The 27,546-nt window shown below is 61.1% G+C and overlaps 1 protein-coding gene and 1 long non-coding RNA gene across 2 annotated transcripts in view; one reads left to right on the top strand and one right to left on the bottom strand.

Annotated features, from left to right (window-relative positions):
- Positions 1-9,928: 9,928 nt before the first annotated feature.
- LOC132597056 (uncharacterized) lies at positions 9,929-13,235 on the bottom strand. Its single transcript, XR_009563335.1, has 2 exons — positions 11,851-13,235; positions 9,929-11,305 (listed from the first exon to the last, which is right to left on the bottom strand). It is a non-coding gene; the product is annotated as an uncharacterized lncRNA (long non-coding RNA).
- Positions 13,236-13,253: 18 nt separating this feature from the next.
- SLC9A3 (solute carrier family 9 member A3) overlaps positions 13,254-27,546 on the top strand; it is a 36,063-nt gene continuing 21,770 nt past the window's right edge. The window contains exon 1 of the mRNA XM_030856492.2: positions 13,254-13,609. Coding sequence (XP_030712352.2) covers positions 13,396-13,609 — 214 coding nt within the window. The 5' untranslated portion in view covers positions 13,254-13,395. The remainder of the gene's footprint in view (positions 13,610-27,546) is intronic.

Raw genomic sequence — 27,546 nt, 5'->3', positions numbered from 1 at the left:
CGGCCGCGGCCACACTGTCCACAGGTGGACAAGGCTGAGGGGCGGTCCAGCCGAGGTTCTCGGCATGTCTCCTGAAACCTGCTGGCCAGGGACTCATCAGGGTTCCCGGTCACCCCAGGCCAGCTGCTCCCCACCGCCAGGCCTCCCCCTCAGCCCTCATGCTTCTCCCACTGTGGACTCTGGGACGACGGTGCTGGGAGGTGAGTGGCGGGGGGCTTCAGGCCGAGGTGTGTGGGTGCGCACCAGGGAGGGGCGACTGCCACAGTCGGCGGCAGGCAGCCCGTGAGCAGAGTGCCTGTTACCCAGGGCCGTCTGGGCAAGTTCATAAACCAGCTGCTGTTATCACCATCACTCTCCTTCAGGCGAGCCAGCCCAGCTCAGTGGGGCACATTCACTGTGGCTAAGCTCTGTGCCAGCCCCATGCCCAGGCAGTGGCTTCACTGGGACCATCACAAGTGGCCTTGGGTGCCTGCAGAGAGCCCCTTCCTCCTGCACGGGTGGACAGTCGCCCACACCTCTCACTCACTGAGCCCAGACACTGGACCCTCACGTGGAGCCCTCGGGCTGGGCGCTGTTGCCATCACCCCATCTGACAGATGAGGTATTAAGTCACTCCCCAAAGGCAATACAGCCAGCCAGAGCAGGGGCAGGATTCCCCCAGGCCCTGGGGCCGGCGCAGGCCCACCCTCCACACTGCTGCCCCTCAGGGAGAACGTCCACGGCCAGGGCAGCCGTGGAGGCTCTGGGGGCCTGGCTCCGGGGCCACGTGATGCGTGGTGGTTCACCAAAGCCTTCAGCTTCCTTGCTTTATGGTGGGCTTAGGAGGCGTGGACGGGGCTCACGGGGCTCACTGTGCATGGGGTTCCCATGGGTATCGAGTGAGATCAGGCACGCAGTGGGGCTTAGCGGCTGCCTTTATTTCTCTGTGTATGTAACTCCCGATCTCTAAATAGGGAAGTCCGAGGCAGAGCGATGAGCATATTCATTTGCAGGCAAGCACGAAGGCCCATCCGTGTCCTGAGCCAGGAGCCCAGGGGGCAGGCCGCAGTATGGCCGGGGAACCGTGTGGCTGGCTCACAGACATGCACACGTGTGAGCAGGCCACAGATTCTTCCTGGTACCTTTTCTTAAATGCCAAAGGTGTGTTAAATAAAGGACACCTTGGCCCCAACACAAAGGAAAACTCCACAGACTCAGGAATTCCCCGCCACGGTCTGCGCCGTGAGCTGGTTGTGGGCAGACGATATGCATTTGATAAGGTGTCAGAGTTGCAGAATTACTGAGAAAATATTTTCACGTGAGGGAAGTGGTGAGCAAGCATCCACTTGCCTCTTGCTCTTCGGTCGGTTTCGGCCGACTGCGGCCCGGCGAGCCAGCCGGGAGGGGGCCCAGCCTGGCTGCTCTGCGGGGGGACCCCGAGGAAGCGTCCAAGAAAAACACCCTTGTTTTCACACGCTGAAATGCAGGAGCAGGAGGGATTGATTTTTGAAAATATTATTCCTGAAATCTAACCCTGCCGCTGGCATTTCCCGGCAGCCTGGCTATTGGGGCATCTCCCAGTCGGGATGACAGCATTCACCCTGGGCTTGGCTGGAGCCGCTCAAGGAAGCACATTTGAACTGGGGAGGAAAAACTTGCATTTCCATATTGTCTCCCCCGCCTCGCCCCACATCTCCGCAGTGACCTTTGCTCCTGGCTGGCCTGGCGGGGGGTGGCGGGGGGGGTGGGGTGGGGGGGTGACTGCTGCAGGAGGGGTGGGGAGTGGCCCTTCCACACCCTTTCTGGGGCCACTAAACGGTGACTCAGATGGTGTTTCTTTCCCAATTCTTCCTCAGAATTACACTCAATAAACCTGGCGACTCTATTTCTGGAAAGAAGTCCAGTTTATGTCCCACACGGCCGTGTCTCCTTTACAACCCCCAATTGACCTCGGTCCAGCCAGGGCCAGCCCAGGACAGCCTGTCCTCACCGGTGCCTTTGCTGCCTGGCCCGGGCGGTGCTCGGGCCAAGCTCCAGCTCAGGAGTGGCAAGTGAGGATGGGCTGCATCCAGGATGGGGCAAGTCCTCCCCGGCGGTGGGGTGGGAACGGAGGCCAGAGGGCATGCAGCTGGACTCGGGAGGGGTCCCCTGGGCTGAGTCTGAGCCACCAGAAGCCGGTAGGGGCCAGAAGCTCCACAGCCCAACACCCGAGCTGCGGATGGGAGGCCCGCTCAGGCCACTCCTCAGGGAGACGGGCTCAGCGTCCCTTCCCTCTCCAGACTGGACCTTGGCCCGTGAGACTCTCAGCCTAGGGGTGTCGGCTCCTGCCCACGGGGTCCCCCCAGACAGGCCACCCTCGCGCGCAGCCTAGGGCTGTCTCTCTGCGCAGGTTCCCCAGTCTCTCAGCCTCCCTCGATCTGCTTTCACCCTCATTTTACAGATGGGAAGACCGAGGCACAGAAAGGCCACGTACCCAACAGTGCTGCACATCCCCATGAAAGCACCAGTGTCCTGGGAGCCTGGTGTGCAGTGGCGCCTGGCAAAGCTCACGCCACGAGCAGGTTGCCGGACGTAGGCAGGATGCACTGGGGACGGGGTAGCAACCTGCAGAACGCTTCCAACAGGCCTGCGATGATGTCCACTGCGGGACCGGGAGACAGACTCGCCCCCCTCGGGGACAAGAGCTGGTCTCGACAAAGCGTGGCTCAAGGCCCAGTCCCCGGCCGTGGGGCCGGCGAGAGGCGTCCCTGGAGAGGTCCTGGTGGGGTGCGGGAGTGGCAAGGGTCAGCGGGTCTCAGCCGTCTCAGGCCCCAGGGGGTGGAGCAGGGGAGCGCTCGGCCGACGCGGAGTGTCCCCGCACGCAGTACAGTCCTGTGGGAGGTGCGCTGAGGACAAGAGCAGGTGCGCTGAGCCCGGCTGACCGCGGGGCCTGGTGGCCTCCCGTCTTGGCTTCTGCGTCCCCGGGAATCCAGCACACACCCTGAGAGGGCAAGTCCCTGCTGGGGCCAAGGCCGGGGCATCTGGGAGCCTGGGGACAAGCACGTGGGGTCGCCCGGTCCTCTGGCTCCACCCCGTCACCAAGGAGGCCAGCAGCCCCGCTCTCCCGGCCGCTCCTGGCCCCGTGGCCCCTGTGCCCTACAGGGGAATGCCAGGGTCTTCAGGGACCAGGCGGCCCTACCTTGGGTCCTCTTCCTCCAGTGGGGACGGGTTCCTCCAGAGCCCTTATTTCTGTTTGGGGGTGTTTCTCAGGGGAGTCTGAACAAACAGCTGGGCTCAGGCAAGTCTGGGCCAGCAGGGGTGGCCCCTCATCGGCATGCTGCACATGTCAGCAGGGCAGGCGGAAGGGACCCCCAGACCCTGGGACAGGGGACACGCCCGTGCCCTGCAGTGTCCGGGCAGAGGGCCTCCCACGGCTGGGAGGAACGGCCTGGGTGCACAGTGGGTGCCTGGGCTGGGGTCGGCCTCCTGCCCGGACACGGATGGGTGCCCTGCACCGAGCCGGCCCCGCCTGCAGCCAGGCCGAGGACTCCGCGAGGGCCACTCGGGACGGTGCAGGGACGGTGTGTCTGGGACCCTCGCTGGCAGGGAGCGGTGCCGTTTTCACAAAAGCACCAGCAGAGGCGTCAGGCCAGAGGGAGCAGGGCCGTCCTGACCGACCTCGCAGACAGAGCCCTTTGTCCTCCCTGTGGCCCTTCTGACGAAGGCAGGCAGCCCTCGCCTGGGGGCCTTGAGGGAAGAGGCTGTTGGGGGCGGGCGGACCTTGGCTGTGCCCTGGACGCCGAGTCCCCCAGAAGCCGCCCTGTGCCAGGCAGTCTTGCATGAGTGGCGTCGCCATCTGAAAGGCTAATGTGTGCAAATGAGTGTTCTGCTCACCGCAGCCCTGCCTAGGAATGTGCCTCCCGCCACACGTCCCACACGCTCCTCCCGCGAAAACTTTCCGTCGCCAGCTGGTCCCGCCGCGCGCTGTCCTCGGGGAAGCCTCCAGCTTCAGGCAACACCGGAGCTGGTCAGAGAGCTTGAAGGGAGGCTGGGGGCAGCTGCTCCGAGGCTCAGGGGGACAGGGGTCGGCGGCTGCGCGCTCACCGTCGGCTGGTTTCAGGACTGAGACTCTGGTCGTCGATTCCGCCCGTGAGTCCCCATGGGCACCCCGGCCCGAGCCAGTGTGAAGCTCCCCAAACAGGAGCCTGTGGCATTCGTGGTGCTTCCTAAATGGGGACAGTCCCGCTGGTGACAATGACAGGCCCCCAGAGCCAGCCAGAGCGCCAGCCTGAGTCACGACGGAGGCAGCCGGGGGTCCAGCCCCGCGGCCTCCCGCCACCCCAGGGCCCCGCCTCTCCAGGTTCTGCAGCTGCCCAGGCCTCCCGGCCCCTCTAGGGTGTGTGAGCCCAGGGCTCCCAGAAGGCTCCTGGCTCTCTGAATCCGCAGCCGGCCAACCAGACACGGCTCACACTTAAGAGTGAGGGTAAAAGGACAGATGCATGAATCTGCTCACGGCCAATTTCATACATGTTAGTAGGAGTTCTAAAGTCACTCCTGGAGAAATCTCTCTGGATTCTTTTGGGGGGGGAGGGGCGTGGTCGGGGGAGCCATGCTGCACGGCTTGTGGGATCTTAGTTCCCCGACCAGGGACTGAACCCAGGCTGCCGCGGTGAAAGCACCAAGTCCTAACCACTGGACCGCCAGGGAATTCCCACTGTGGATTCGTGTAAAATAACTGCTGTCAGGGGTGAATGTGTTAAGAAAGCTGGCGCGTCCCCGGCGAGTGGGGCTCGTCCCGGAGGACAGCTCCGTGCGGGAACACAGTGTTCGCTGGGCGGCACCCAGCTCCGAGGTCCGGAGCCTCCTAAGCCCTCTGCACACACCGTGCTGGCCCCAGACAAAGCCCAGCTGCCCTGCTCTCCCTGTCTGGCTATTGTCACCTGGCCTTTTAGGCGAGTGTTTGCTCTGGGCCTGGCCTGATACTATCGATCGTCAGGTGAAGTGGGGCTGCGGGTGAGGCGGCAGAGGTTTTCAGTCCCAAGGGGACCCGCCATGGTGCACATCGTGGGGTGCGGATGAGGCCACCGAGCCGTCCACATCTGTGCTCCGTGGTGGGCGGCCACCCGGGAGAACTCGGGCTCGTCAACATAGAGGAGACCTGGCCCGAAGCAGGTGGGCGTCTGGGAGCGGGTGTGGGCCCATCGGCTTCCCGTGTCGGCGGCTCCAGGCCCTTCTGGTTTCAGGGGAAGCACGGAAAGTAAAGGCATCGGAGAGTCTGAATGCCCCCCTGGAGGGAGGATGCGTGTGGGGAGAGTGTTAGGGCTGGGACGCAGCTGCCCGACGAGTCAATTCCTTTCTTCTTCAGTAACGTCCAGCAGCCGGAGCGACGTGGCGCTGGAGGGCAGACCCGACGGCGACTGGGGCCCCCCCAGCCCCTTCTGAATGCCCCTTCACTCATGTGGGTACAGCCCTGCGGCCCCAGGACTCAGCGCCCCATCCTTCCTGGGCGGGCACTGCGAGTCCCCAGCCAGCACGCAGCCTGGGGGTCTGTCTGCATGGGCTGCAGCCTTTACTTTGGGGGTGAACGGGCCCTCCCAGAGGGTGGGCCTGGTAGGACTGGGCCGGGCCCAGGACAAATCCAGCGATGAGGCTGACCCAAAGGCTCAGCCCAGCAAGACCACTGCATCTGGCAGGACACACCCCAGAGTCCGCGGGGGCTACTGGGCCTGGGAGGAGGCCAGAGGACGTGGCCCGGATGACCACTCACCTGTGAGAAGCCCCAGGAACTCCAACGACAGCCAAATTCTGTGTGAACGGTGACTTGGAACGCCGCAGGGCAGAGGCAAGCAAGACGGGACCACAGGAACTTGGGGTGGTGGTGAAGTGGTCCCCATTTGGCCGCTGCCACTTGGACTGGCCCTGCTCTGTGTCTCCAGGGCTCATTCGTGCCGTTCTGACATTTAGGCACGAGGGTCCACTTCCCATGGGTCGGCTGGGCAGCCGGGGCGTCGTTGCTACATGCAGAGCCTAGTGGGTCAAGCAAATCTCTGCTGAAGGGAAGTGAATATAAAAGGGGAACTCCTGGGGAAATTAACTGGGCTCGAAGAATGTTTTCTTCGAGCCGAAGAAAACATTCGAGCACATGGAGACACTGGAGCTAAGTCTGAGCAAGTGATAGAGCAGAGGGGAGCTGTGGCCCCGGCGGGGTGTTGTGGGTGACAGGAAAGACAGACACGGCAAGAAGCCCACGGCAACGCCCAGGTCCTGAACCCGGCGATCGTCATGCACACGTGACTAGTTACGAGCAGATGCGTGAACGTAAACCTTGTCAGACTTGATGAGAAAACAAAAAATGCACTTTAAATATAAAGACGGACGGAAAGCAAAATGCACTTTAAATATAAAGACAGCTGGAAAGCAAAACAAAGGACAATGGTTCTCCATACACACATTAACCAGAAGAAAACTGGTGTGGCTGCACGAGCATCAGAGGAGACTTCAAGCAAGAAGTATTAGGAGAGAGGAAGAAGGACCGTCCATGATGACACAGAGCCAATTCAACCTGAAGACACAGCAGTCCTCAAACACAGCTTAAACCATGGAAAGCAAAAGCTAATAGAACTAAAACGACAGACAAAGCCATCGCCAGAGAGGAAGGTTTTAACGTACCTCTCTCAGTTACTGAAATTAGTAACAATATAGATTTGAACAACACAATTAACCAATTTGACTAAACAGACTAATATCAATAATAGAGCCCTACGTCCTTCAACTGCAGAATGTACACTCTTGTCAAGGGTGCATGGAATATTTACCAAAATAGCCCAGGTTCTAAATCACAAAGCAAGTTTTAACAAATGTAGATTGAAATCACACAGTGTACGTTCTCTGGTCATGGTGGAATTCTGTTAGATCTCAACTACAGAAAGATAACAGGAAACACGCCCAAATATTTGGAAATTAAGCAACTGTCATAAGCGAAACACTTATAAATAACTTTTGTCAAAGAAGAAATTACAATGGAAATTGGAAAATATTTTGAACTGATAAGAAAATGCACCATATTAAATCCACCAGAATATCAGAGGGGGCTTTATAGTTTTTTTTTTTTAATTGAAAAAGTCACATACTAAAAAAAAAAAAAAAAATAAGGGAGAGGGCTTCCCTGGAGGCGCAGTGGTTGAGTCCGCCTGCCGATGCAGGGGACGCGGGTTCGTGCCCCGGTCCGGGAAGATCCCGCATACCGCGGAGCGGCTGGGCCCGTGAGCCATGGCCGCTGAGCCTGCGCGTCTGGAGCCTGTGCTCCACAACGGGAGAGGCCACAGCAGTGAGAGGCCCGTGTACCGCAAAAAAAAAAAAAAAAAAAAAGGAGAAACACTGAGAATCAAAGACCTAAGCTTCCAGTTCAAAAAGCTAGAAATAGAATATCAAATAAAAGCAAAGAAAGAAGGAAAGAGACAATGATGACTATGAAACAGAAGATGGAACTACAATAAAGTCAGCAGGACCAGAATCCAGTTCCATGAGAAGATTCATGATGTTGAGAAACCTCCGGTAGGACAGATCCCAAACAAGGAAGAAAACAAGAATGACCAACATGAGGAACGGAAAGCGAAACATCACAGCAGCGCCTTGCAGACACAAAAAGGACCTTAAAACACTATGAGGAACTTTGTGTCAATAAACATGATATTTTTGATGAAAAGGGCAAAAATCCTTGAAAATTCAATTTACCAAAATGGACACAAACAGAAACAAAAAGTCTGAATAGTCTGAGATTTATTAAAGAAATTAAATCTATAATTTAAAGCTTTTCCACCTAGAAAAGTCCAGGCCCGGATGCTCCCCTGGAGAATTCTCCAACAGCATCTTGCACATTTCGTGATAGATTTTTTTCCCTAGGTATTTCGTATTTTTGATGTTGTGTAAATAGTCTTTTTTTTTTTTCTTTGCAGTATGTGGGCCTCTCACTGCTGCGGCCTCTCCCGTTGCGGAGCACAGGCTCCGGACGCGCAGGCTCAGCGGCCATGGCTCACGGGCCCAGCCGCTCCGCGGCATGTGGGATCTTCCCAGACCGGGGCACGAACCCGTGTCCCCTGCATCGGCAGGCGGACTCTCAACCACTGCGCCACCAGGGAAGCCCCTAAATAGTACTTTTAAATTAACGTTTGGACTTCCCTGGTGGCGCAGTGGTTAAGAATCTGCCTTCCAACGCAGGGGACAAGGGTTCGAGCCCTGGTCCGGGAAGATCCCACATGCCGTGGAGCAGCTAAGCCCATGCGCCACAACTGCTGAGCCTGCGCTCTAGAGCCTGAGAGCCACAACTACTGAGCTTGTGCTCTAGAGTCCGTGAGCCACAACAAGAGAAGCCACCACAATGAGAAGCCCACGCACCACAACGAAGAGTAGCCCCAGGTTGCCGCAACTAGAGAAAAGCCCGTGTGCAGCAACAAAGACCCAATGCAGCCAAAAATAAATAAATAAATGAATTTTAAAATAATAATAATAAAGTAACTTTCATTTTCTAAAGAGTTTGTTGCTGCATGTAGAACTGGAGCTGGTTCTGTAGCCAGTAGCCTTGCTTGCCCACTTCTCCTTAATTCTAATAATTTGTCCAAGTCCTTCTGGGCATTGCTAAGAGTTCTGCTTCTTGTCTCTCTTGTCCTGAGTGGATTTTCAATTTCACCAAAGTCCCTTTCTGCCTCTGTTGATGGTCACCCACTTTCTCCCCAGTCTGTCAAATGATGGTCACAGGCTGGTTCTGGGGGCCGAGGGCTTAGGAGGGTCCAGCTGCGTCCTGCAGGCAGGGTTTCCTGGCCGCTGGGCTGGCCTGGAGGCCGGGAGGGCAAGTCACCAGGCACGGGGTCCAAGCATGCCCCCACCCGAAGGGTTTTCGTGGGGTCTCAGTGCCAGGAGCACGGTCTGCGGTTTGGGGTCCCAGGGTCATTTTCGGGGAGCCGGTGCCTGGTCCCTAAGGAGTCCCAGCTGGGGGAGGGCATGGGATGTCAGGGACATCTGTGGTAGGGGTCCCTCCCATAATGGGGGTCTTGCTTCCAGAAAAGGGGTCACTGAGACCCTGGAGGGAGGGGTCAGGCCCGGAGAGTGGGGGTCCCGCCAAGAGTCCCCAGCGTCAGGGCTGCAAGGACCAGCTGGGAGGGGAGTGGCATCAGTGAGAGAGGGGGTTGGGGGTCTTTCAGGTCACTGGAGTCAGGGAGGGTCTCCGGTGTCCTCGAGGGTGGGGAGGGGAGGACAGGCGTGGCCCCTGGTCAGGGTCGGGGTCTGCAGCCGGCCCAGCCCTCAAAGTCCAGAACGTGCATCGCCCTGGGGGGCCCATGGGGGCCTAGACCCTGTGGCGCAGCCCACAGTTCCCAGGACCTCGACCCCACCTTGGACCCTGGCCTGGCCATCCTGGCGGTGGGACAGTGCTGGGGGTGTGAGTCCAACCCCAAGGGGGGCATCCTGGGGGCACTTGGGACAAGATAGCGCCTGCTTGAATGTCCAAAGGCTCCTTCCCTGCAAGCTCGGCCTTAGGCCAAAGGCTCCAGGCTCACCTGAGGCCTCAAAGCCTGACAGGCAGACCACAGAGGAGCTGGACTCACAGTTCGAGAAATGCAATTTTGTTCCAGCAATCAAACAAGAGAACATAAATATTCAATGATGGTGATTTTGGACAGCTCCCAGAGGGGCTGTCACCTGGACAGTCCCTGGCACACAGTAGGTGCTCAGCAGACGGAATAAGGCAGTGCAGGAGCTCCTGGGTAATAAAACCTTCAGAGGAGCTGGAGTGACCACTGGGTAGCGGTGAGGAAGCCCTGTGTGCAGCCTCCCACATAAAACATAAAAACGTGACTCTCATCCCTGTGTGTCGTCAGCAAAAGCAGTAAGTCTCTGCCTCTTTATTCACAAGATATTTTTCACCAACGACATGAATGAGATTCATAACCAAAATTACCATGATGGACTAGATGCGATGTTTTCCATTTTTATTTTCTTAATTTTGCAGACCGGTTACTTGCATTTTTTTAACTTTTTAGGTTATGTTGTATGGTTGTGGCTTTTCCATGGGTGTTATGGACTGAACTGTGTCCCCCTGAAATTCCTATGTTGAAGCCCTGACCGTCCACTGTGATGGTATTTGGAGGCAATTAGGGGTAAATGAGGTCATAAGGGTGGGGCCATAATCCAATAGGATCAGTGGCCTTATAAGAAGAGAAAGAGAGAGAGCTCCCTCCCCGCTCCCGCCTGCACTCTGAGGAAAGGCCACAGAGGACACAGTAGCTGACAGCCAGGAAGGGGCTCTCACCAGAACCAGAACTCTGTCAAGCCTTGGCCTTGGGCTTGCAGCCTCCAGTTCTGTGACAAAATAGATTTCTGTTGTTTAAGCTCCCCTGTCTGTGGTGCTGTGCTCTGGCAGCACAAGCATCTGTGTGCAGGCAAACCTACAGGTGATCCAGGCCAAGGGGGAGGGGAGGGGAGTGGGGGCAGGGGGCAGAGAGGGGAGGCTCATGGCTGCCTGATGGCCACTGTGAGTAGCGAGTTATCAGGGTCCTGAGGACACTTCCCAACACGCCCTGCCAACCCTCCTCCCCAAACGCAAACTGCCCTCTGGGTACATTTGGCCTTGCAGGTGTGTCCTGGTGTGGATGGCAGCCTTGGAGTGGAGTCACTGCAGCCCTGCCTAAAATCACCCCCCAGTTAGAAGCAAGGAGGTCATGGAGGCTGCACACCCACCCACAGCCCCAGTCCACGGGGTGACACTGGAGAAGTGGTCGAGGGGAGGCGCCAGCAGCTGGGCGTGGGTGTCAGAAGGGAAGGAACAGTGCACACTCCATGCCCCTACGCTGACTAGGCTCACAGGCAGGCTGGCCTCCGCACCGTTCTTGACCATCTGCCCCGGAGATGCTGTCATCCTACAGGTGCCCACAAATCCAGCCAAACAGCCACGCTTCTCACCCGAGCTCTGCTTCCCGTGTGAGGCGCTCCAGCCTCTGCAGGGGCTTTGGGCTTCCCGTCCCCTTGTCCTTGGGCATCTTGTGGTCACCTCTGCAGCACCCCGTCCAATGGCCAACGATGGCATCACGTTCCTTCTGAATCCGTGAGTCCACAGGGTAACGCTCTGCTGCCCCTTGAACGGCTTCTTGGGTCTCAGAAGCAGTCCCACTCAGGAGAGATGCCATGAGTTCTTAGGACAGGCTCTTGGTGAAAACCCCAGAGGGTGACATGAGCGGAGGGTCACTGGGCAGGCAGCACAGCACACACTGTTCTGGTGGAGATGTGGCTGTCCTGTGCGATGTGAGGGTGCTGTCTCCACAGAGGCCACTCTTCTGAAAGGCTTTGCTCAGGAGCCCTGACAAAGGGACAGGGGCGTGTGCTGGGCCAGAGGTACCCCAAGCTTGTCTGATGGCTCTGTCTCCGGGACAGGGGGCTGAGGATGGGGCCGAGGATGGAGCTCCGGACAGAAACATGGACACGGCTGAGCCCACCACAGCCCACTGCACCGGACCACACCCCTGGTGCTGGGCGCCGTGCACCAGACCCTGTGCTCGGCCCAGTCTAGCCCCGACAGCAACCCTGAGGCTGGCCTTCCTCCCCCTACTGAGCACCCCGGGCTACCTCACAGCAGAAGGTCCTCGAAGGGCACCCAGTGAGGACTGAGCCCCCGGCAGCACCTGCCCAAATGGTCTCCCAGTTCCCCCCACACACACTCAGAGCTCAGCCGCCCACTGAAGCAGGATGCGAACCCGCTCTCTCTCCACTGTGCCACTGGTGGCCGCTTCCCATCAGCAAGAAACCGGGGAGAAAACCCGAGGGACAGGCATACTGCTCAGGTCTCCTGGGACTCCGACACAGACTCAGATACTAGAAGATGCACCCGCCCGCGTCCCCACCCACCTGCCCAGCAACCCATCTGTCTTCTGTCCATCCAACCAGTGTGTCCTGGGTGCTCTGTGGGTCAGGCAGTGTGTCAGGAACTGGAGAGGCAGCCAGGAGTCTCACGCGCTTTATGGAGCCCCTCATTCAGGGAACGATCTCCCCACGGGGAGGGCAGGCCTGGCTGGAAGCCTGGAGGAGGGAGCCCGCGTGTCACAACTGTGAGATGCGATCAGCTGTGGTGGGAGGAGAAGGCAACACCTCAGGGAAGGAGACCCAGAAAGGGTCTCCAAGGAGGTCAGGGAGGGAGCGAGTCCTTTCCTCTAAATAGGAGGGTCCCCAGACGGCCGACAGGGCAGGTGAAGGGGGCGGGAGGGAGGCTCTGAGCAGCTGCGTGATGGGCACAGGTGCTGAGAAGAGGCCAGGTTTCTTCTGGGTTCTGAAGGTGCGGCGGACAGGTACGCCGGGGGATCGGAGCAGGGCGCCTGCCTCCTAGGCCTGGGGCAGAAACCCTGGGAGAGGGTATGCCCGGTAGGTACTGAGGCTGCAGGGCGGGCCTGGGAGGAAATGAGGGCTGTGCTGGCCTCATCCAGGGCCCAGGTGAGCCATCCAGCTGACAGCACCAGCCAGAGCAGGTGGAGGGCTGGACGGGGAGCCGGGGTCAAGCCCCGGGGAGGAAGGGCCGGGGGGGCCCCCTGCTGGAGGTCTTGGGGGGTGGGGGGGGCTGGGCTCCCGGGTCGGAGGGGAGGGGCCCCTCATGCAACGCACAGGGGCAGCCCTGGATGGGGGAGGGCAGAGGGACTTGGTTTCTCCCTCACCAAGGTGCAGTGGGGAGGCCCTGGTTTCTGACAAGTTGTTGACCCTGTCAGGAACTGCAGGCTCCAGGCGGAGACACAGCAGGGGCCTTAAGGCCTGGCCCCTTCTGACCGCAGGCCTCTAGTGGGTTCGGTGCAGCCCCAGGCCCCCGCCTTTAGGGACGAGGAGCGCCTCCGGGTGAATGTGCCCACAGCGGCCCCAGGCAACTCAGGACTGGAGCCAAGGGGCGCCCGAGGCACCGACGCCCACACCCGGCAGCTGAGACCGCAGGGACCCCGGCGCTGCCCTCCGCCCCCAAGGGAGGCGGTCGCCCGGGCCTGCGCCCTCCAGCCCCGGGCGCCAGAGAGGGCGCGACGCAGAGCGCGCGGGGCGGGGAGGGGGCAGGCCGGCGTGGGTAGAAAATGAGGCTCCCGGGGCGCGGGGGTGGGAGGCGAGGTCTGGCGGCCTGGCGGGCGTGCGCCGCACGCCGGCGGGCGGGCCGAGAGCAGGCGACTCCGGCTGCGCTCTCGTGTGCGCGGCGAGGGCGGGAAGGCTCCGCCCCGGGGAGGGAGGGGGCGCCGGATTAAAGGCCACCCAGGCGGGCGGGGACCAGGACAGCAGCCCTCACCCAGAGCGCACTCAGCTCCGCGCCGCCCAGCGCGAGTCCCGCCGGCCCCGCTGGTCCGGCGGCCCCGGCGCGGCACGTCCCGCAGAGCGCAGCAGGGCTCTCGCGACCGGAGCATCTGGACAGGGCGCTGAGCGGTGGCGGCGATGTCAGGGCGCGGGGCCCCGGGCCCCGGATGGGGGCTGCTGCTGGCGCTGCTGGCGCTGGGCGAGCTGCCGCGGGCGCAGGGCGTCGAGGAGATTCCTGGCGGCGCGCACGGGGAGAGCCAGGGCTTCCAGGTGGTCACCTTCAAATGGCACCACGTCCAGGACCCATACATCATCGCGCTCTGGATCCTCGTGGCCAGTTTGGCCAAGATCGGTAAGCCGGCCCGGGCTCCGTCGGCGCGCCGCGGCTTCCCCCCCCCCCCACCCGCTGGGTCTGCGGGTCCCTTCCTGCGCCCCCGGCGGACAGAGCCGGCTGCCTGCGCCGCCTTCTTCACGCGCTCCGCCGGGTCCGCGGTCTTCCCTGTGGAAGGGGCGCGTCCAAGGTCGGTTGCCCGGCGGTCCCGTCGGGGAGCGTCGCGGCCAGCCCCGGGGATTCGGCCCTTGGGTCGCTCAGGGCGAGGCTCGGGGACTGCGAGCCTGGCCGGGCCCGGAGTGGCAGTGCTCGTGGCCGAGGGCTACCCGGTCCCGGCCGGGCGGCCGCAGCCTCCTGAGTCCCCGCGTCCCCGGGTCTCCGCGGTCCGGACTCCCTCTGCCCCATCCAGGCCAGCAGACGTCGCGGACTGCTCCGCGCTGGGGCTCCCGCAGCCAGGTTTTCTGTCCGTCGGGCTTGTCGGGGCTGTTAGTGCAGGAGAGAGGGAATGTCCTTGCCTTCAAGCGCCGGAGCACTCCGTCCCCAGTGCAGAAAGAAAAATGGTGTCACCAAGATGAAAGCCGGTACCGTCCTATTTATAGGAGCAAGTTTTCCACTGACGGTGTTTCTCTCTTCAAAATCCTGGTCTGTCAGATTTCTCTCCTCCTGACTGGCTCCACTGAGCCAGCAGAGTGGGAACTGCAGGTAACTCCCGGGCAAGGTGACAGGAAGGTCAGCTTTCTTAAGAGCCTCTGAGGACCAAAGTTTCAACGTGTTGGTCAACACCAGGAAGGGTCTTCCGTGAGGTGGCGGAGATGTGAGGGCAGGTGTAATTAGTAGGTGGAGCAGGGGAAACCCTGTGAGGGGGTCTGAGGACTCCCCCCTCACCACAGAGCAGCCGGACGGGGATGGGTCCGCAGAGGTTTTGGAATGGGGAGGGGCCGGGGGTGCTGGCCTCCTCAGCGGGGCCAGGAGGGGCAGGCTCTGGGGAGAGGCGGTCAGAGGACTTTGGACCTGGCTTTGGGGGTTCCTGGTGTTCCCTGGCGGCTGGTTACGGCTCGTTTCTCCTTCAGCCCTGCCTGCCCTGTGTCCTGCTGTGCCAGCGACCTCCCATTAAGTCTCTCATTTTGTTCTGTTTCTTTCAAAGCTCTCCGGCCCCTCTGCCTCCCCCTTTTTCCTCCGGTGTGTGTTTAGTTCCTCGGCCCTGCCTGCCCGGCCCCTGTGCCCAAGCCGCCCTCCACTCCTTGGCTTTTTTGTGGGGGATTGTGATGTCAGGAGTGAAATGTCGGCACCGAGAGGCGGTCTCGCGTGCTGTGTCTCCTCTGGGTGTCTCTGCCGCAGGGGACTTGCCGACACTGGCCACTTTCTACTGGCCACTTACGGGGCAGGTCCAGCCTCACCCTGGGGCTCTAGGAGCAGCACCCCGTCCTGAGGCTCCCCTGGGAGCTGACCGGTTTCTGGGGCAGAGCGGGGATCTCCTCCTCAGCCCCCTTCTCTCTTCTGTGAAACCACAGATATGTGCAGGGTGGACCCATGACACTCCGGGGGTCCCCACCTGGGACCTGGAGCCCCCCTGTCGTGTAGAGCGAACATGTGCTTCCTGTGCAAGCCCAGCCCCAGGTCCTGCACCTGGAGGTCCAGTGTCTGTCATTCACCCAGGAAGAGCCTGCCCCGAGGTCTCCTGAGCGCTCAGCTCCTCCAGAGGGGACCTTGGGGGGGGGCGGGGCCCCCTGCTCCCACCAGCTCCGCCTCTCGTGGGCGGGGCGGGCCCAGAATGTGTTTGTCTGTGGTCACTTTAGTAGCTCCGCCTCCCCTGGGGCTGCTGGCCCCATCCGAGGGGGAAGGGGGGCCAGCTTGGGTAGAGGCTCGGTGGGGGGCTGTAAGGGAACACGAACAGGACCCCGGAGAGAAGACCCATGGGGCCGGCCTAGCTGCCCTGGGCCAGGCCTGGCCCCGACGCTGCCCACGCTGTCCTGCACTTGGAGGGTCCTGCTGTGACGGCAGAGGGTCTCGCCCGTGAACAGGCTGCACAGAGGGACTCCGTTCTCCCATCTTAGAAAGCAAGCTGGGACCCTCCCCAGGCCCAGCCCCCTCCCAGCCATGCCCCTGTCTTCTGGAACCCACTGCACTGCCCCTGCCCAGGTCCCCAAGGCTCTCCGGGTGGCCCAGCATGGGCTTCACGTGACCCCGCCTCTAGCCCAGCAGGTGTCTCTGCACAGACATCCCCCCCACCCCCCGCACCTGCCGGAGAAGAGGAACAGGGGTGGCTGCGGAGCTCACAGACGCCGAGGCCCCGGGTCCCTATTCGCAGATGCATTTGGGCCTGCTGGGTCCCTACCTGCTGTCGCATCTTTAGGAGATGCAGAAGGGGATGAAGCCAGGGGGGGAGCTGCCCCACAGCTCCCGGCTGGGCCCGCAGGGCCGAGGCTGAGGACCCTCCTGCGCTGGCGAGTGTCTGCCCCTGGGGCCGCGGGTGGGACGTGTGCTCCCCAGGGGGCCTCGAGTCTGCAGCCACTCACACCAGGATCAGTCTGGGCCTTGGCCCAGGTTGGACTCCCTCTCCCTCAGCCTGTCCCACCTCCTCTGGCCTCCTCTGGGACCAACGTCTAGTGGGCTGGGTGGGCGCGTTTCGGCCGTGCGGGATGGCGAAGCTGTGGCAGCGGTGGGCGGGGCCCACCTGGGGGTGGGGTCCAGGCGGCTTCGGGAGACAGCCTGGAGGTGGCGGGTGACCGGGATAGGTGCTCCTGGAGGCCGCCAGGGAGACCCCGTGTGTCGTGCTCTGGCGCCCAGCCGGTGGGTTGAGGGCTCCGCTCACTCCTGGCCGGAGCTGCTGGGAGCGGTGATTCGGCTTCTGAGCTGCGGAGCCAGAGGGGCAGGTGGAACTCGCCGTCTCTGCTGTTTCTCCTCTCCCTCTCCGTCTCCTCTCTCTCTAAGTTGCCCCCCCAGAGCCCACCCCCAAGGAGGCAGGGGGCTGCCCCCACACCCCGGCAGGAACACTTCGGGAAGAGCCCGGAGCCCGTGGGTCCCCCCGGACCCAGAGAAGGAAGCAGCTGGGGTGGGTGGCGCTGGCCCAGGCGTGCCCAGCGGCCGTGGTCCTCTGAGATCCTCGGCCTCTCCCCCATGGCCCCCGGGGTTTTGTGAGTGCTTCTGTTCCGTGCTCGGTCACCCCCTCCCTCTTCACCCAGTCTTGGAGGAAGAGACCCCGGCGGGGGGCGGGGTGTGTCTTTCCTGACCAGCAGAAGCCGGACGTGGCCCCCGGGCACCCTGGGGAGTAGCCAGGGCCTTTAGGGCCACGCGTGCGACCCTGTCCGCACACTTTACCCGCTCTGCCCCTCGAGACTGCAGCACCTTGGCTCCTGGAGACGCAGGTCCCTCTTCCCACCTGTGCTCCAGCTGGAGCTCAGCCTTGGGGCCACGCTCTGTTCGGCTGCACGCGTCAGCAGCTGCCTTATCAGGTCAGACTCTGCTCTCCAGGCCCCTAGACCCCGATGCCCGTCACTTGCAAAGCGCCTTCACTGTGGCTTCTCCTCTGGTCCAGCCCCAGCCCTTGCCAGGGGAGGGGCACAGCCCCCGGGTGCTGGGACACCCATGGCTTCTGTCCAGAGCACCTGCCACGTCGGTGGATTTCTCTGAAGTTCAGCCTTCGGGCGCTGGGTGTCTGCCCTGGGTTGTGCTCCCAGGCTGTCGGGGAGTGGTGGACAATATTTACCTCCTTGGGTTGACACCAGAAGCTTGTGGTTTTCGCTCCATGTGCTCTGGTCCTAAGACCAGAACCCCCGTCGCTGCACCCAACCCCTGTCCCTCTTTCCTGTGGGCTCCCCGGCGCCCTCCACCATGCTCTCCTCCCTGTTCCCACCAAATTTCCCTTACACCGCAGCACGAGCAGCAGGAGTCTTCGGTGGACCCCATCCTCCCAGGAGTAGACGAATCAGTGGGCCCTAGTGGACCCCAAGCCTGGCAGGACAGATGGAGTCAAGACCCATCATCCAAGGTCTTGGAACCAAGACCTCTCCCAAGAGTGTCTATGGGAGGGACATTCTGTGCTGAAAGTGTAAAGTCTCATTTGTCAGGAACTGCCCGTGGGAGAATTAGCCACGGGCTGTCAAACAGTCCCCTGCATTTGGAGCTAAGGTACCTTTGTGGAGTATCCTGAGGAAGAGGGGCAAAGGTTGGGAAGTGCTGATAGCCCCAGTCCTGCTTGCGTGGCAGAAGGAACTCTCCAGGGATTTTCCCATCCAGCCCACTCCCGCGGTCCAAGAGAATCACAGCGGTGTTCCCAAGACTGCAAGTCCCGAAGGTCGCTGACACCTGCCGCTGGGCTCTCCCAGTCCGGTGCCTCATCGGCCTCACGTTCATTTCTTCCCAGCGTCTGAGTCCCTTTTGACAGCAAGTTCTCCCAGGAGCGCGTGGCAGAGTGGGGCAGGGGGCTCAGTGTGCGGTGGGCCAGGTCAGGGCTGGTGGTCCCGGGCTCCCTCCACGCCTCCTGCCTTCCCTCTGAGAAGGGACTCCTCCAGCCCTCTCTGTGCTGGAGCCCAGAGTGGGTGGTGACCTCCCTGGGCGGAGGTGGGCACAGTGGTGCCCCGTCCCCTGCACCAGGAAACCTTGGAGGCGCCTGGGCGCTTTCCTGGCGTGAGGTCCGCTCCACTGGGGTGGCCTTGTGCCCAACCCCCGCCTGCACCTTCGCTCCCAGCCAGCCCCCAGGCTCCTTCCTGACCTTGCTCGGTGTCTCCTGCCCCTTCACCATCCCTTCTTCATACTGTGAAGTCTGTCTCCTCCATCTGCCCAGGGCAGGGGGAAGAGGGGTGTTGGCGGAACCCACCACCTTGCCTGCAGAGGCCGTCCCCACCCAGCCCTGCCTACAGAGCCCATCAGACTGGGGGAGTTGAGCTCCAGGGGCCTGTGGGCCGGGTGGGGATGGGGAGGCACAGTATTAGTGGGGGGGGGATGGGTAGGGGACTGGCGGGGTGGCAGAGGCCCAGGGAGCGCCGGGCACGGGAGCAGCAAGTCCCCGTGGGTGCGAGGCTGTGGCCCTGCCGGCTTCCCTGGGTTCTAGCTGAAGCCCGGCCGCTGCCCCCGTCCCCCCTGCGGCCAGGCCAGGAGCCCCACCCACCAGCATCTCTCCCCCCTCCTCTTCTGAGCTCAGAACCCTCCAGCCCACTGGGGTCTTGAGGTCGCCCCCTCAACACTGGGGTCTGGGCTCAACCAGGTCAGCTCTGCAGAGGCGGGGGCTGCGTCTGTTCGTTCCCGCGTGTCCCCAGCGCCTGAAGGCCGGCCTGCCCCGGCAGCGCTCCTGCAGGTGTGTGTGCAGACGCGTGTGCTCGGCCGGACGCGCGCTGGACGGGTGGCTGGACAGGCGTGTGAGTGGGTGAGGGAGCGGACACTCCACGGTGGTGTGAGCTTCGTCCAGACCCTCGAGATGCTAAGCTCCTTAGCCAGATTCTCGACCGGAATTGCCGCACGGGCACACCCGGTGACCGCCGCAGGCCGAGGGCAAGGCCGCATCAGCTTGGAGCACCGTGGGCTGTAGGTCTGAGGCGGGGAGCGCTCGCCCGCGCGAGGCCCGGCCTGAAGCAGCTCCCTGACGAGCTGAGTCGGTCCGTTCACACCCAGTCCTGCCTCCTGGAGCAAGACAGGGCAGAACAGGCCCGCGGGTCCGCTCGCAGGCCGCAGACAGACGCCCGCACGCCCTCTGGGCGGAGCCTGGACTCGGGCCCCAGCCGCGCGGTGTCCCCGGCCCGGGACGACATCTGGGCTCGAACGTGTGATTTATTCTATTAGTGCGGCCGCAAGGCTTGATTTTTAGCGGCCACGGCTCTGAGCGCTGGTTTAACATTCATCTTACAAACCTTAATGCTGCCACGTGTCCGGCACTGCTGCAGGCCACGAGGACACGGCTTCCCACGAAACAGACCCAGACCTCCCTCGGGGTGGGTGTGTCACACCCCCCGGAGCAGGCGAGTTCAGCCGCAGGGTGCATGCGTCGAGTCCTGGCGGAACAGGGAAAGAAGGGAATAGCGCAGGTGGGGAGGAACGAGCCCTGAGGGTTAGGGGGACGTTTCCAGGGTCCAGACGGCCCTGCAGAGGCCCTGAGGTGGCCGTATGGGGGCATGTTTGCGGGGCAGCTGAGGAAGCCCCCCAGGAGAGGGGTGGCAGGTGAGGGGCCAGCGGGTCCACCAGCCACACGCGTCCCAGCGAAGTGGGGCCTTGGAGGCTTCTGGGCCGAGCACCCTTGACCCCTCTGGGAGGGACAGGACCCCAAGGGAGAGATGAGGGTGGGTCGGACCCATCACCCCCTGAGCTGAGCTGCCCCGTGGTGGTGTGTAATGTTTGCAAAATCCCTCTGATTTTGTAAGATTCTCCCCATAAGCATGTTCAGGAGAGACAAGCCGGAAAAATGGTGCGTACCTGCTCGAGGATTGGAAGGGAGAGCCAGGTCTGCCTTCCGGAGACTCTGAACGAGGTGTCTGAGCACTAAGGGCCCAGCCAGGCCGCGCTGCTCCAGCCTCTGCGCCCCCAGCGTCCCAGGACAGGGAGGGGCCTGGTGCTGCCTCGCCTCTGCCAGGACCCCGCCTGTAGGGCCAGGGCTGAGGTCCCACTGCAAGGCACTGGGCAGCACCTTGAGGTCAGGGGTCTTTCCTTGGAGCTGTCAGGGGTCTTTCCTTGGCGCTGGCCGCACCTCAGGTCCACATCTGTGAGCTGAGCGTTCGCTCATCGGTTCTAGAATGAATGGAGAGGCCCCAGGGTTTGCTGGACACCGGGGTTCAGAGTCCAGGCTGAGGGCTCAGGTGGTGGCCAGGGTGCGGGCTTCCCCTCTGCGGGGCAGTCGATCGAGATGGGCTGCAAAGGGAGGGGCCGGCAGAGCAAGAAGGGCTGGCGGAGGCAGGGCCGGGCGGAGACGCCAGCCCCGGGGCCCCAGCGCTGGCGGGTGGGAAGGTGTCAGGGCCGCTCCAGCTGCGGTGGGGGGTGGTCAGGGCCGGACGGTGGAGAGGTGGGACAGGCTGGAGGCTGTGGACTCGGGGGGTGTTGAGCTGAGTCACCCCAGGCCCCCGGTTGAACCCTCTGCTTCCTGCACAGACGTGGCCCTGGCGGGGTGGCCAGCTGTCGGCTCTGCAGGGCGTCCTGTGAGCCTGGGCCTCCAGCCTCCAGGGCCGGGGGCAGACCAGGGTCCTCTAGGGCCCACCCTGTGCTCGCGGAGGAGGCCGCGGGCTGGAGGGCGAGGGCCAGGCTCCGTTTCCTGCTGGGTATATCAGGAAGCCTCCGATGAGTTCACCACCTGCTTAGCTCTCTTGCCAAAGTCCAACTGGTTTTGAGTTCTCAGCTGGGAAAGGCCCAACATAAAAGCTGGAAGCGGCTGCTTCTCACAGCTCTTGGAACCACACAGAGGGTGGGAACCAGCAGCTCACCGGGGCTCTGTTTCTGCTCAGGTGTAGCGGGCCCTAGACGCGGGGGCACAGCGAACACGGGCCTGCAGCCTCCCAGCCTGCTTTCCTCGGAACGTGGCCCGCACGCGCTGGGTGCTCGCCGCTGTGGACCCATCGAGGCAGGGCCGCCCAGAGGCCTTCGCACCTGCATGTGTGTGCTGGTGCCCGTGGGTTGAGGGTGTCACCTGTGGCACTAAGATCTAGTCCCCAGATGCTGGGGGCCTGAGGACCTGAGGTCCCCTCACGTGCCTCTGGGTCACCCTCTCCCTAGCAGGGTCTGTGAGGAGTGGGTGAGACAGGCCTGGGGCTCTGGTCGTGCTCACGTTGTCCTCACCCCACACAGCCAGCGGGAGCACACGGGGCCGTGAGGAGACCCCCGGGCCCCACTCCAGCAGGAGAAGCTGGGCTCCCAGGGGCGTGCTGGGAAGAGCCTGCCGGTGGGGGAGGAGGCTTGGCCCCCCGAGAGCTGTATCCTGGGGTCACAGAGGCCTTTCTGCTGCAGAAGCCGCCAGGCACCCCCAGGGCAGGGCCCCAGAGCAGGCCTGGGGGCGGCGGTGGGAGGGGTACGGCCTCCCTCCTGCTACTTTGCACAGGCCATTTCGGAGGCCAGGCTCTCCGGGAGGCAGTGTCACCCCCACGCAGCACCTGCAGTAACTCAGTAACCGAGCAGAACGTGCGAGGGTACCTCCACGTGTGACTGCTAACCCTAACCCTAACCCTTCCACATCCTGAGGCAGCAAAACCTTCATCCTCCTCCTTCAGTTGCCAATCCGGACGGAGACCCGCTGCCTTGTAGCCTGGGGTGGGCGTGTCGCCGGCCTCAGACTCTCATCAGCCTCTGGGAAGCCTGGCGAGACCCCCGGTTCTCAGTCCGGTTCAGTCTCCTGGGGGTCGTCGGCCCAAACATCTCGAATCAGAGCTTCTGGGGTGAGGCAGGGACCAGGCCCAAGCTTGTGGGTCTCCAGGGCGGGCAGCAGGCGGAAGCAGATGGTCGCTGTCCTGAGCAGACGCCACCCGGCTAGGCTCCTGGAGGCTGCCTGCAACCTCACAGAATTTGAGGACTCCCCGGGGCCCCCCACACTCTTGCACCTGCCTGGTCTGCTACTGCATCTAAGAGGACTTGTGATGGCCTTGCTAAGGGCAAGCTGCTGTCCCCTCTGACACCTCAGCCTCCTCAGCAGGGACACGGCCAGGTTCAGCATCTTCCTCAGGTGCAGACTTAAAGAGGTGCTGGCGGACATTCTGTGAACACTAGTTACCCTGCACAGCACCCGGCCTTAATAAGAGGTCGACGAACAATAGTTGAATGAAAACGAAAATGCCAAGACAGCCACACAATAACTACAGACACTAAGTCTGAGGTGGACAGTGGGAGCCAGGACCTTGTGGCACCAGCAAGGGCAGGGGCCAGTGTCCTTTAATGCCGGGGAAGGAGGGGACTGGGCAGTCCTGCCCCACACACACCTGTTGCCTGCAGCCTCCCGGTTCCCACCTGTCCTGGGATGGGAATGATTTTGTGGACTCGGCAAGGTGCTGGCTTTTACCCAGTGAGTTCCCAGCTGGAGAGGGTGTTGCATGGAGCTGGCCAGGAGTGACCGCTCTGTGACCTGGTGTCGGCCCCAGGCAGGTGCACCTCAAACCCCGGCTGTTAGGTGACCCTTTCGGTGCTGGGGTCTCCAGTACAGTGTCGCTAGGATTTGGGAGGGGGGGGTCATGTGACCACCGTTTAGCAATATAATTAGCGAACAGAGCAGGGCTCAGGGGTGAGTGTGTGAGGTGGGGCCTGTGGGCACACACCCACGTGCAGGCTGTGAGGGTCCAGCCGTCCCCCGCTCATTCCCCCCAACCCCATACAGCCTACCTTCCTGGGGACAGACTACAAAAGGAGGGCAGTTTTAAGCTTCTGAGAAGGCCCTGGATGGCGAATGCGGCGTCTGTTGTCAAAATCCTTTACTCATTAACTTGCTAGGACCAAGAACGTTCCGATGTCAAGGGCGCCCTCAGCCCCAAGCCCTGTGCACGGCCTGCCTCGGGGGTCTGAGGGGAGCACATCCTGGCCCAGCACCCCCTCTGCCTTCCGCCAGTGCGCCCCAGGGAGGCCTGGCAGATGCAGGGTGAGCACACGTGGCCGGCCGCCCAGGGGCGAGGACAGGCTCCTTTCGCCAGACCGGGGGAGACAGTCCAACCCGACTGCCCCCCCGGGCCCAGTGCTCTGGGACCCTCTTCCCAACACGCCCGTCCCCCCGGCCTCTTCCAGCTGGTGCGGGGGGCAGAGACCAGGGGAATTTGTCTCTGCAGCCCCCGCAGACCCCCACCTGGCCCTCAAGGGCACCCAGGGAACTGGCACGCGAGCAGCAGCTCCGGCGGGCTTTCCATTTACAATCCTGGTTTGCTCACGATCTGGAGAGATTCCTTTCAGTGTTAATGAGCTGAACATGTCTGGAAGGCAGGTGGAGTGAGCGCCCCCCCAAGCCACCAGCTGCAAGTCACTGCCGTCCTGAGCCGTGCTCGTGGCCCGTGGCCACGGGATCTCGGGGCGGGGGGGGCCCGAGGCGGCCAGGAGAGGAGCGGGAAGGAGGCCGGCTGCCCGGACGGCCTGTCCTCAGAGGAGGCCTGGCCCCAGCCCCGCGCCCGCGGTGGCCGCCTCTGAGGACAGGCCGCCCGGAGCGCGTGGGACCACCGCATCCCCGCCCACCCCCGCCTGCAGGAGCCCCGGGGCCCGCACTTAGCTCTTCTCAGCCTAATCCACGCAGGCCCCACGGCCTGACTGTGGGAAGTTAAAGTTAAACGAGACAGATCGTCCGCTGTCCGGGAGCAAGGTCCTCCGCTTCGCAGCCGTGCACTCACCTGCACCTCTTCCCGGCAGCCTGGCCTGGGCCCACCCACCGGGGCCCACGGGGTGTGCGCAGGGGCGGGTCGCAGGGCTCGCCGCCTCGGCTCTCGCCTCCCGTGGAGCCCCCGGGCTCCGAGGACCCTAGGTCGGGTGGTCGTCGGGGCCCCTCCTTCGGAGCAGGGAGAGGCCCGCAGGGGTGAGGGGAGGACGCTGGTCCTGGCAGCGAGGCCGCGGCGCCCCGGGCGGGACTTTCTCCCCGGGGAGGTCCTCTCGCCCCGAGTCGCGCGTGAACGGAGCTCCCGGATCTCAGCGAAGCGCCTTGTGCCGCAGACTCGAAGGTCTGAGACTGCCACGCACCAGGGCTGACCGGCGCTGGACCGCGGGTCCGGCACGTTGCTGGCTTTGCCGTCGTCGCCGGGGCCGCCGGAGCTGGTGTCTGAAGCTGGTGCCGTCCCTGCTCGCGCACACCCACGCTCGCGCACGCCTACCTCACCCCCTGCCCTCCTTGGCGCCCCGCCGCACACCCCTCAGTGGGCAGGCCCCCTCCCGGGCTGGCGTCCCGGGTTCCGGACCTCACTCTGCTCGTCCGTGGGACCCCTCCCTGTGGATGGCAACAAGACCCTTTGCAGTAAAAAGTGGGGCTTTTGTTTGTAAAAGTTCTGGGGGAGCCTTCCCGTCGTGTTGGTGCAGTAGAATCAGGACGGATGGTTGACGCTGGCGGGAAGATGCAGGCTGACGGCACCGGGTTCTCCCTCTGGGTGACAAACAGGCGTGTTGCCCAGCCCGCCCAGCCCGCCGTCTCGTACTCAGTGTGTCACCTCCATCCCTGGCCTGGCCTCCTGAGGCCACATCCCAGCGCTAGGCCCACCGGCTGCAGAGATGCTGGCTTTTAAAAATTAGTACACGGAATATTTTCAGTTGTAAATTTACAGGATCATTGAGCAGAGGGTCCAGAGAGTTCCCTGCACTCCCATCCCTATTCCCCTCCCCCCCACGCACACAGTTTCCCTATTGTCAACGTTTTGCACTGACACGGATCATTGGTTACAATAGATGAACCAATATCAATACGTTATTGTTAACTGAAGTCCAAGGTTTACATTAAATTTCCATCAGTGTCATACAGTCTATGGGTGTGGACAAATGTCTAATGACGTGTATCTACTTTTTTATTTATTTCTATTTTGTGGAATCTTAGTTCCCCAGCCAGGGGTCAAACCTGGGCCCCTTGCATTGGAAGCGCGGAGTCTTAACCACCTGACTGCCAGGGAAGTCCCAGCCACTGAGGCTTTTACTGTCTCCATGGTCTTGCCTCTTCCCGGAACATCCTAGAGTTGGAATCCTACAGGATGCAGCCTTTCAGATGGGTTCCTTCGCTCAGTCACATGCATCTCATGTTCCTCCACGTCTTTTCATGGCCTGATGGCTCACTTCTTTTTGGTGCAGAATATTCCACTGTCTGGACGGACCACAGTTTATCCATTTCCCTGCTGAAGGACACCTTAGCTGCTTCCAGGTTTTGACAATGATGAATACAGTTGCTATAACCATCTGTGTGCAGGGTTTTGTGTGGACATAAGGTTTTAGCTCATTTGTGTAAATACCAAGGAGCACAATTGCTGGATCACGTGGTAAGAGTGTGTTGAGTTTGTAAGAAACTATTACGCTGTCCTCCAGAGCAGCGACGCCCTTCTGCATCCCCACTGGGGTTCCTGGAGCTCCACGTCGTCACCAGCAGTCGGTGTGGTCAGTGCCTGGACTTTAATGATTGTGGAGGATGAGCAGTGGTGCTGTTTCCGTGTGTGTTTCCAACAGCGCGTGGTGTGAGTGTCTCTTCGTGTCCTAACGTCCATCTGCACTTCCTCTTTGGTAAGGTATCTGTTTAGACTTGGGGCCCATTTTTCAGCTGGGTTGTTTTCTGATTGAGTTGTAAGAGTTGTTTGTATATTTTGGATACAAATCCTTTATCAGATGTGTGTTTTGCAAATACTTCATGCCTGTCTATGACTTTTCTCATTCTCTTAGCTTTCACAGACACTTCATTAGTTTCAACAAATCCCAACTCATCAATTCTTTCTTTCATAGATCATACTTTTGGTGTTGGGTCTAAAAACTCATCTCCAGACCTGAGGTCATCTAGGTTTCTCCTGTTTTATCCTCTGAGAGTTTCATAGTTTTGTAGTTTCATTTTAGGTCCCTGATCCATTTTGAGTTGATTTTTGTGAAGGGTGTGAGGTCTCGATTCATCTTCTGTGTGGACATCACTTGTCCCAGCACCATTTGTCGAAGAGACTGTCTCTGCTCCGTTGCGTTGTGTTTGCTCCCTTGTCAAAGGTCAGTGACCACATTTATAGGGTCTGTTTCTGGGCTCTGTTCTGTCCGTTGATCTATACGTCTTTTCCGTCCCCGACACCGCAGTCTCGGTTACTGTAGCTTCACAGTAAGTCCTGGAGTCGGGTGGCGTCCGTCCTCCAACTCGGTCCTTCTCCTTCAATGTTGCCTTGGCTGTTCTGGGTCTTTTCCCTCCTCTCCATGTTAATTTGAGAATCACTTTCTTGACATTCACTTACAATAACTTGCTGGGATTTTTTATTGGGGCTGCATTGTATCTGTGGATTACGTTGGGAACTGATATCTTGACCATGTTGAGTCTTCCTCTCCATGAATGTAGACTCTCTCTCCATTTATTTAAATCTTCTTCAGTTTCTTTCATCCAAGTGTAGAAGTTCTCCTCATACAGGCCCAGCACATATTTTGTTAGATTTATACCTAAGCGTGTGTTCTTTTGGTGCTGATGTAAACGGTACTGTGTACTGAATTTCAAATTCCGTACATTCAGTGCTAGTTTATAGGAAGCAATTGACAATCTATATCCTTCAGGCTTGCTATCATCACTTACTAGTTCCTCTGGAGTTTCCTCTGGATTCTTTGGGGTTTCCTACTCAGATAATCATGTCACCTGGGAACACAGCATCTGCCCTGCGGCCCCGCCCCCAGCAAGGCCAGTGTGCTCGCCCTGTGGCTCCTGGCTTTGCTGCCACGTGTTGGGCATTTCAAGCTATCTTGGCCGGGACCAGACATAAGGTGGGCGAGGCGGGAAGGAGCTGTGATGTGAGCTTCCCAGATGTGGGGAGCCTGCCCCCACCCACGTGTTGCTCCCTGAGTTCTGACGTTCCCACCAAGGTTTCAGTGCCATACACTGCTATGACGACACGAGACGTAGCCTGGAATAGCACGGATCACTGTTCCATTTCCTGCACAACCGTTGGTTTTACCTAAAGTTAATTATTGTCTGGGGTCGGTGGTGCTATTTTCTATGTACTTAGTGACTCCCTGCCCCAGACCCCTGCGGGCTGCTGCCCCCGACACCAGGTCCCTGGGCTTCCCTCTGCCAGACACAGCGCCGGCCCTCCCGTCACTCTGCCCTCCACGGGGCACCCCGCCTGGCATCCCATGCCTTCTGTCTTGGGGAGCCCCTCTTTGGTGGACTCATTCTCCATCAAATGTGACTTTCCCCCCTTCCTCTGGGGACTGGCTGTGCAGGGGAGGGTGACATCGACCGTCCTGAGCAGACTGATGACCTACTGGATTCATGCTGGGGACCCCCGCCCCTCTCCCCTCCCTCCTCCCCCCTCCTCTCCCCAGTAATGATGTGCTTTGAGGCAGATCTCATTTCATCTGTCGAGCTTGGTCCCTGGAAGCACAAG

This window comes from Globicephala melas, chromosome 3, assembly GCF_963455315.2.
Source record: "Globicephala melas chromosome 3, mGloMel1.2, whole genome shotgun sequence".
Lineage (NCBI taxonomy): Eukaryota > Metazoa > Chordata > Mammalia > Artiodactyla > Delphinidae > Globicephala > Globicephala melas.
The sequence above is the reverse complement of the archived record's forward strand: the minus strand, read 5'-3'. Positions and strand labels throughout refer to the sequence as shown.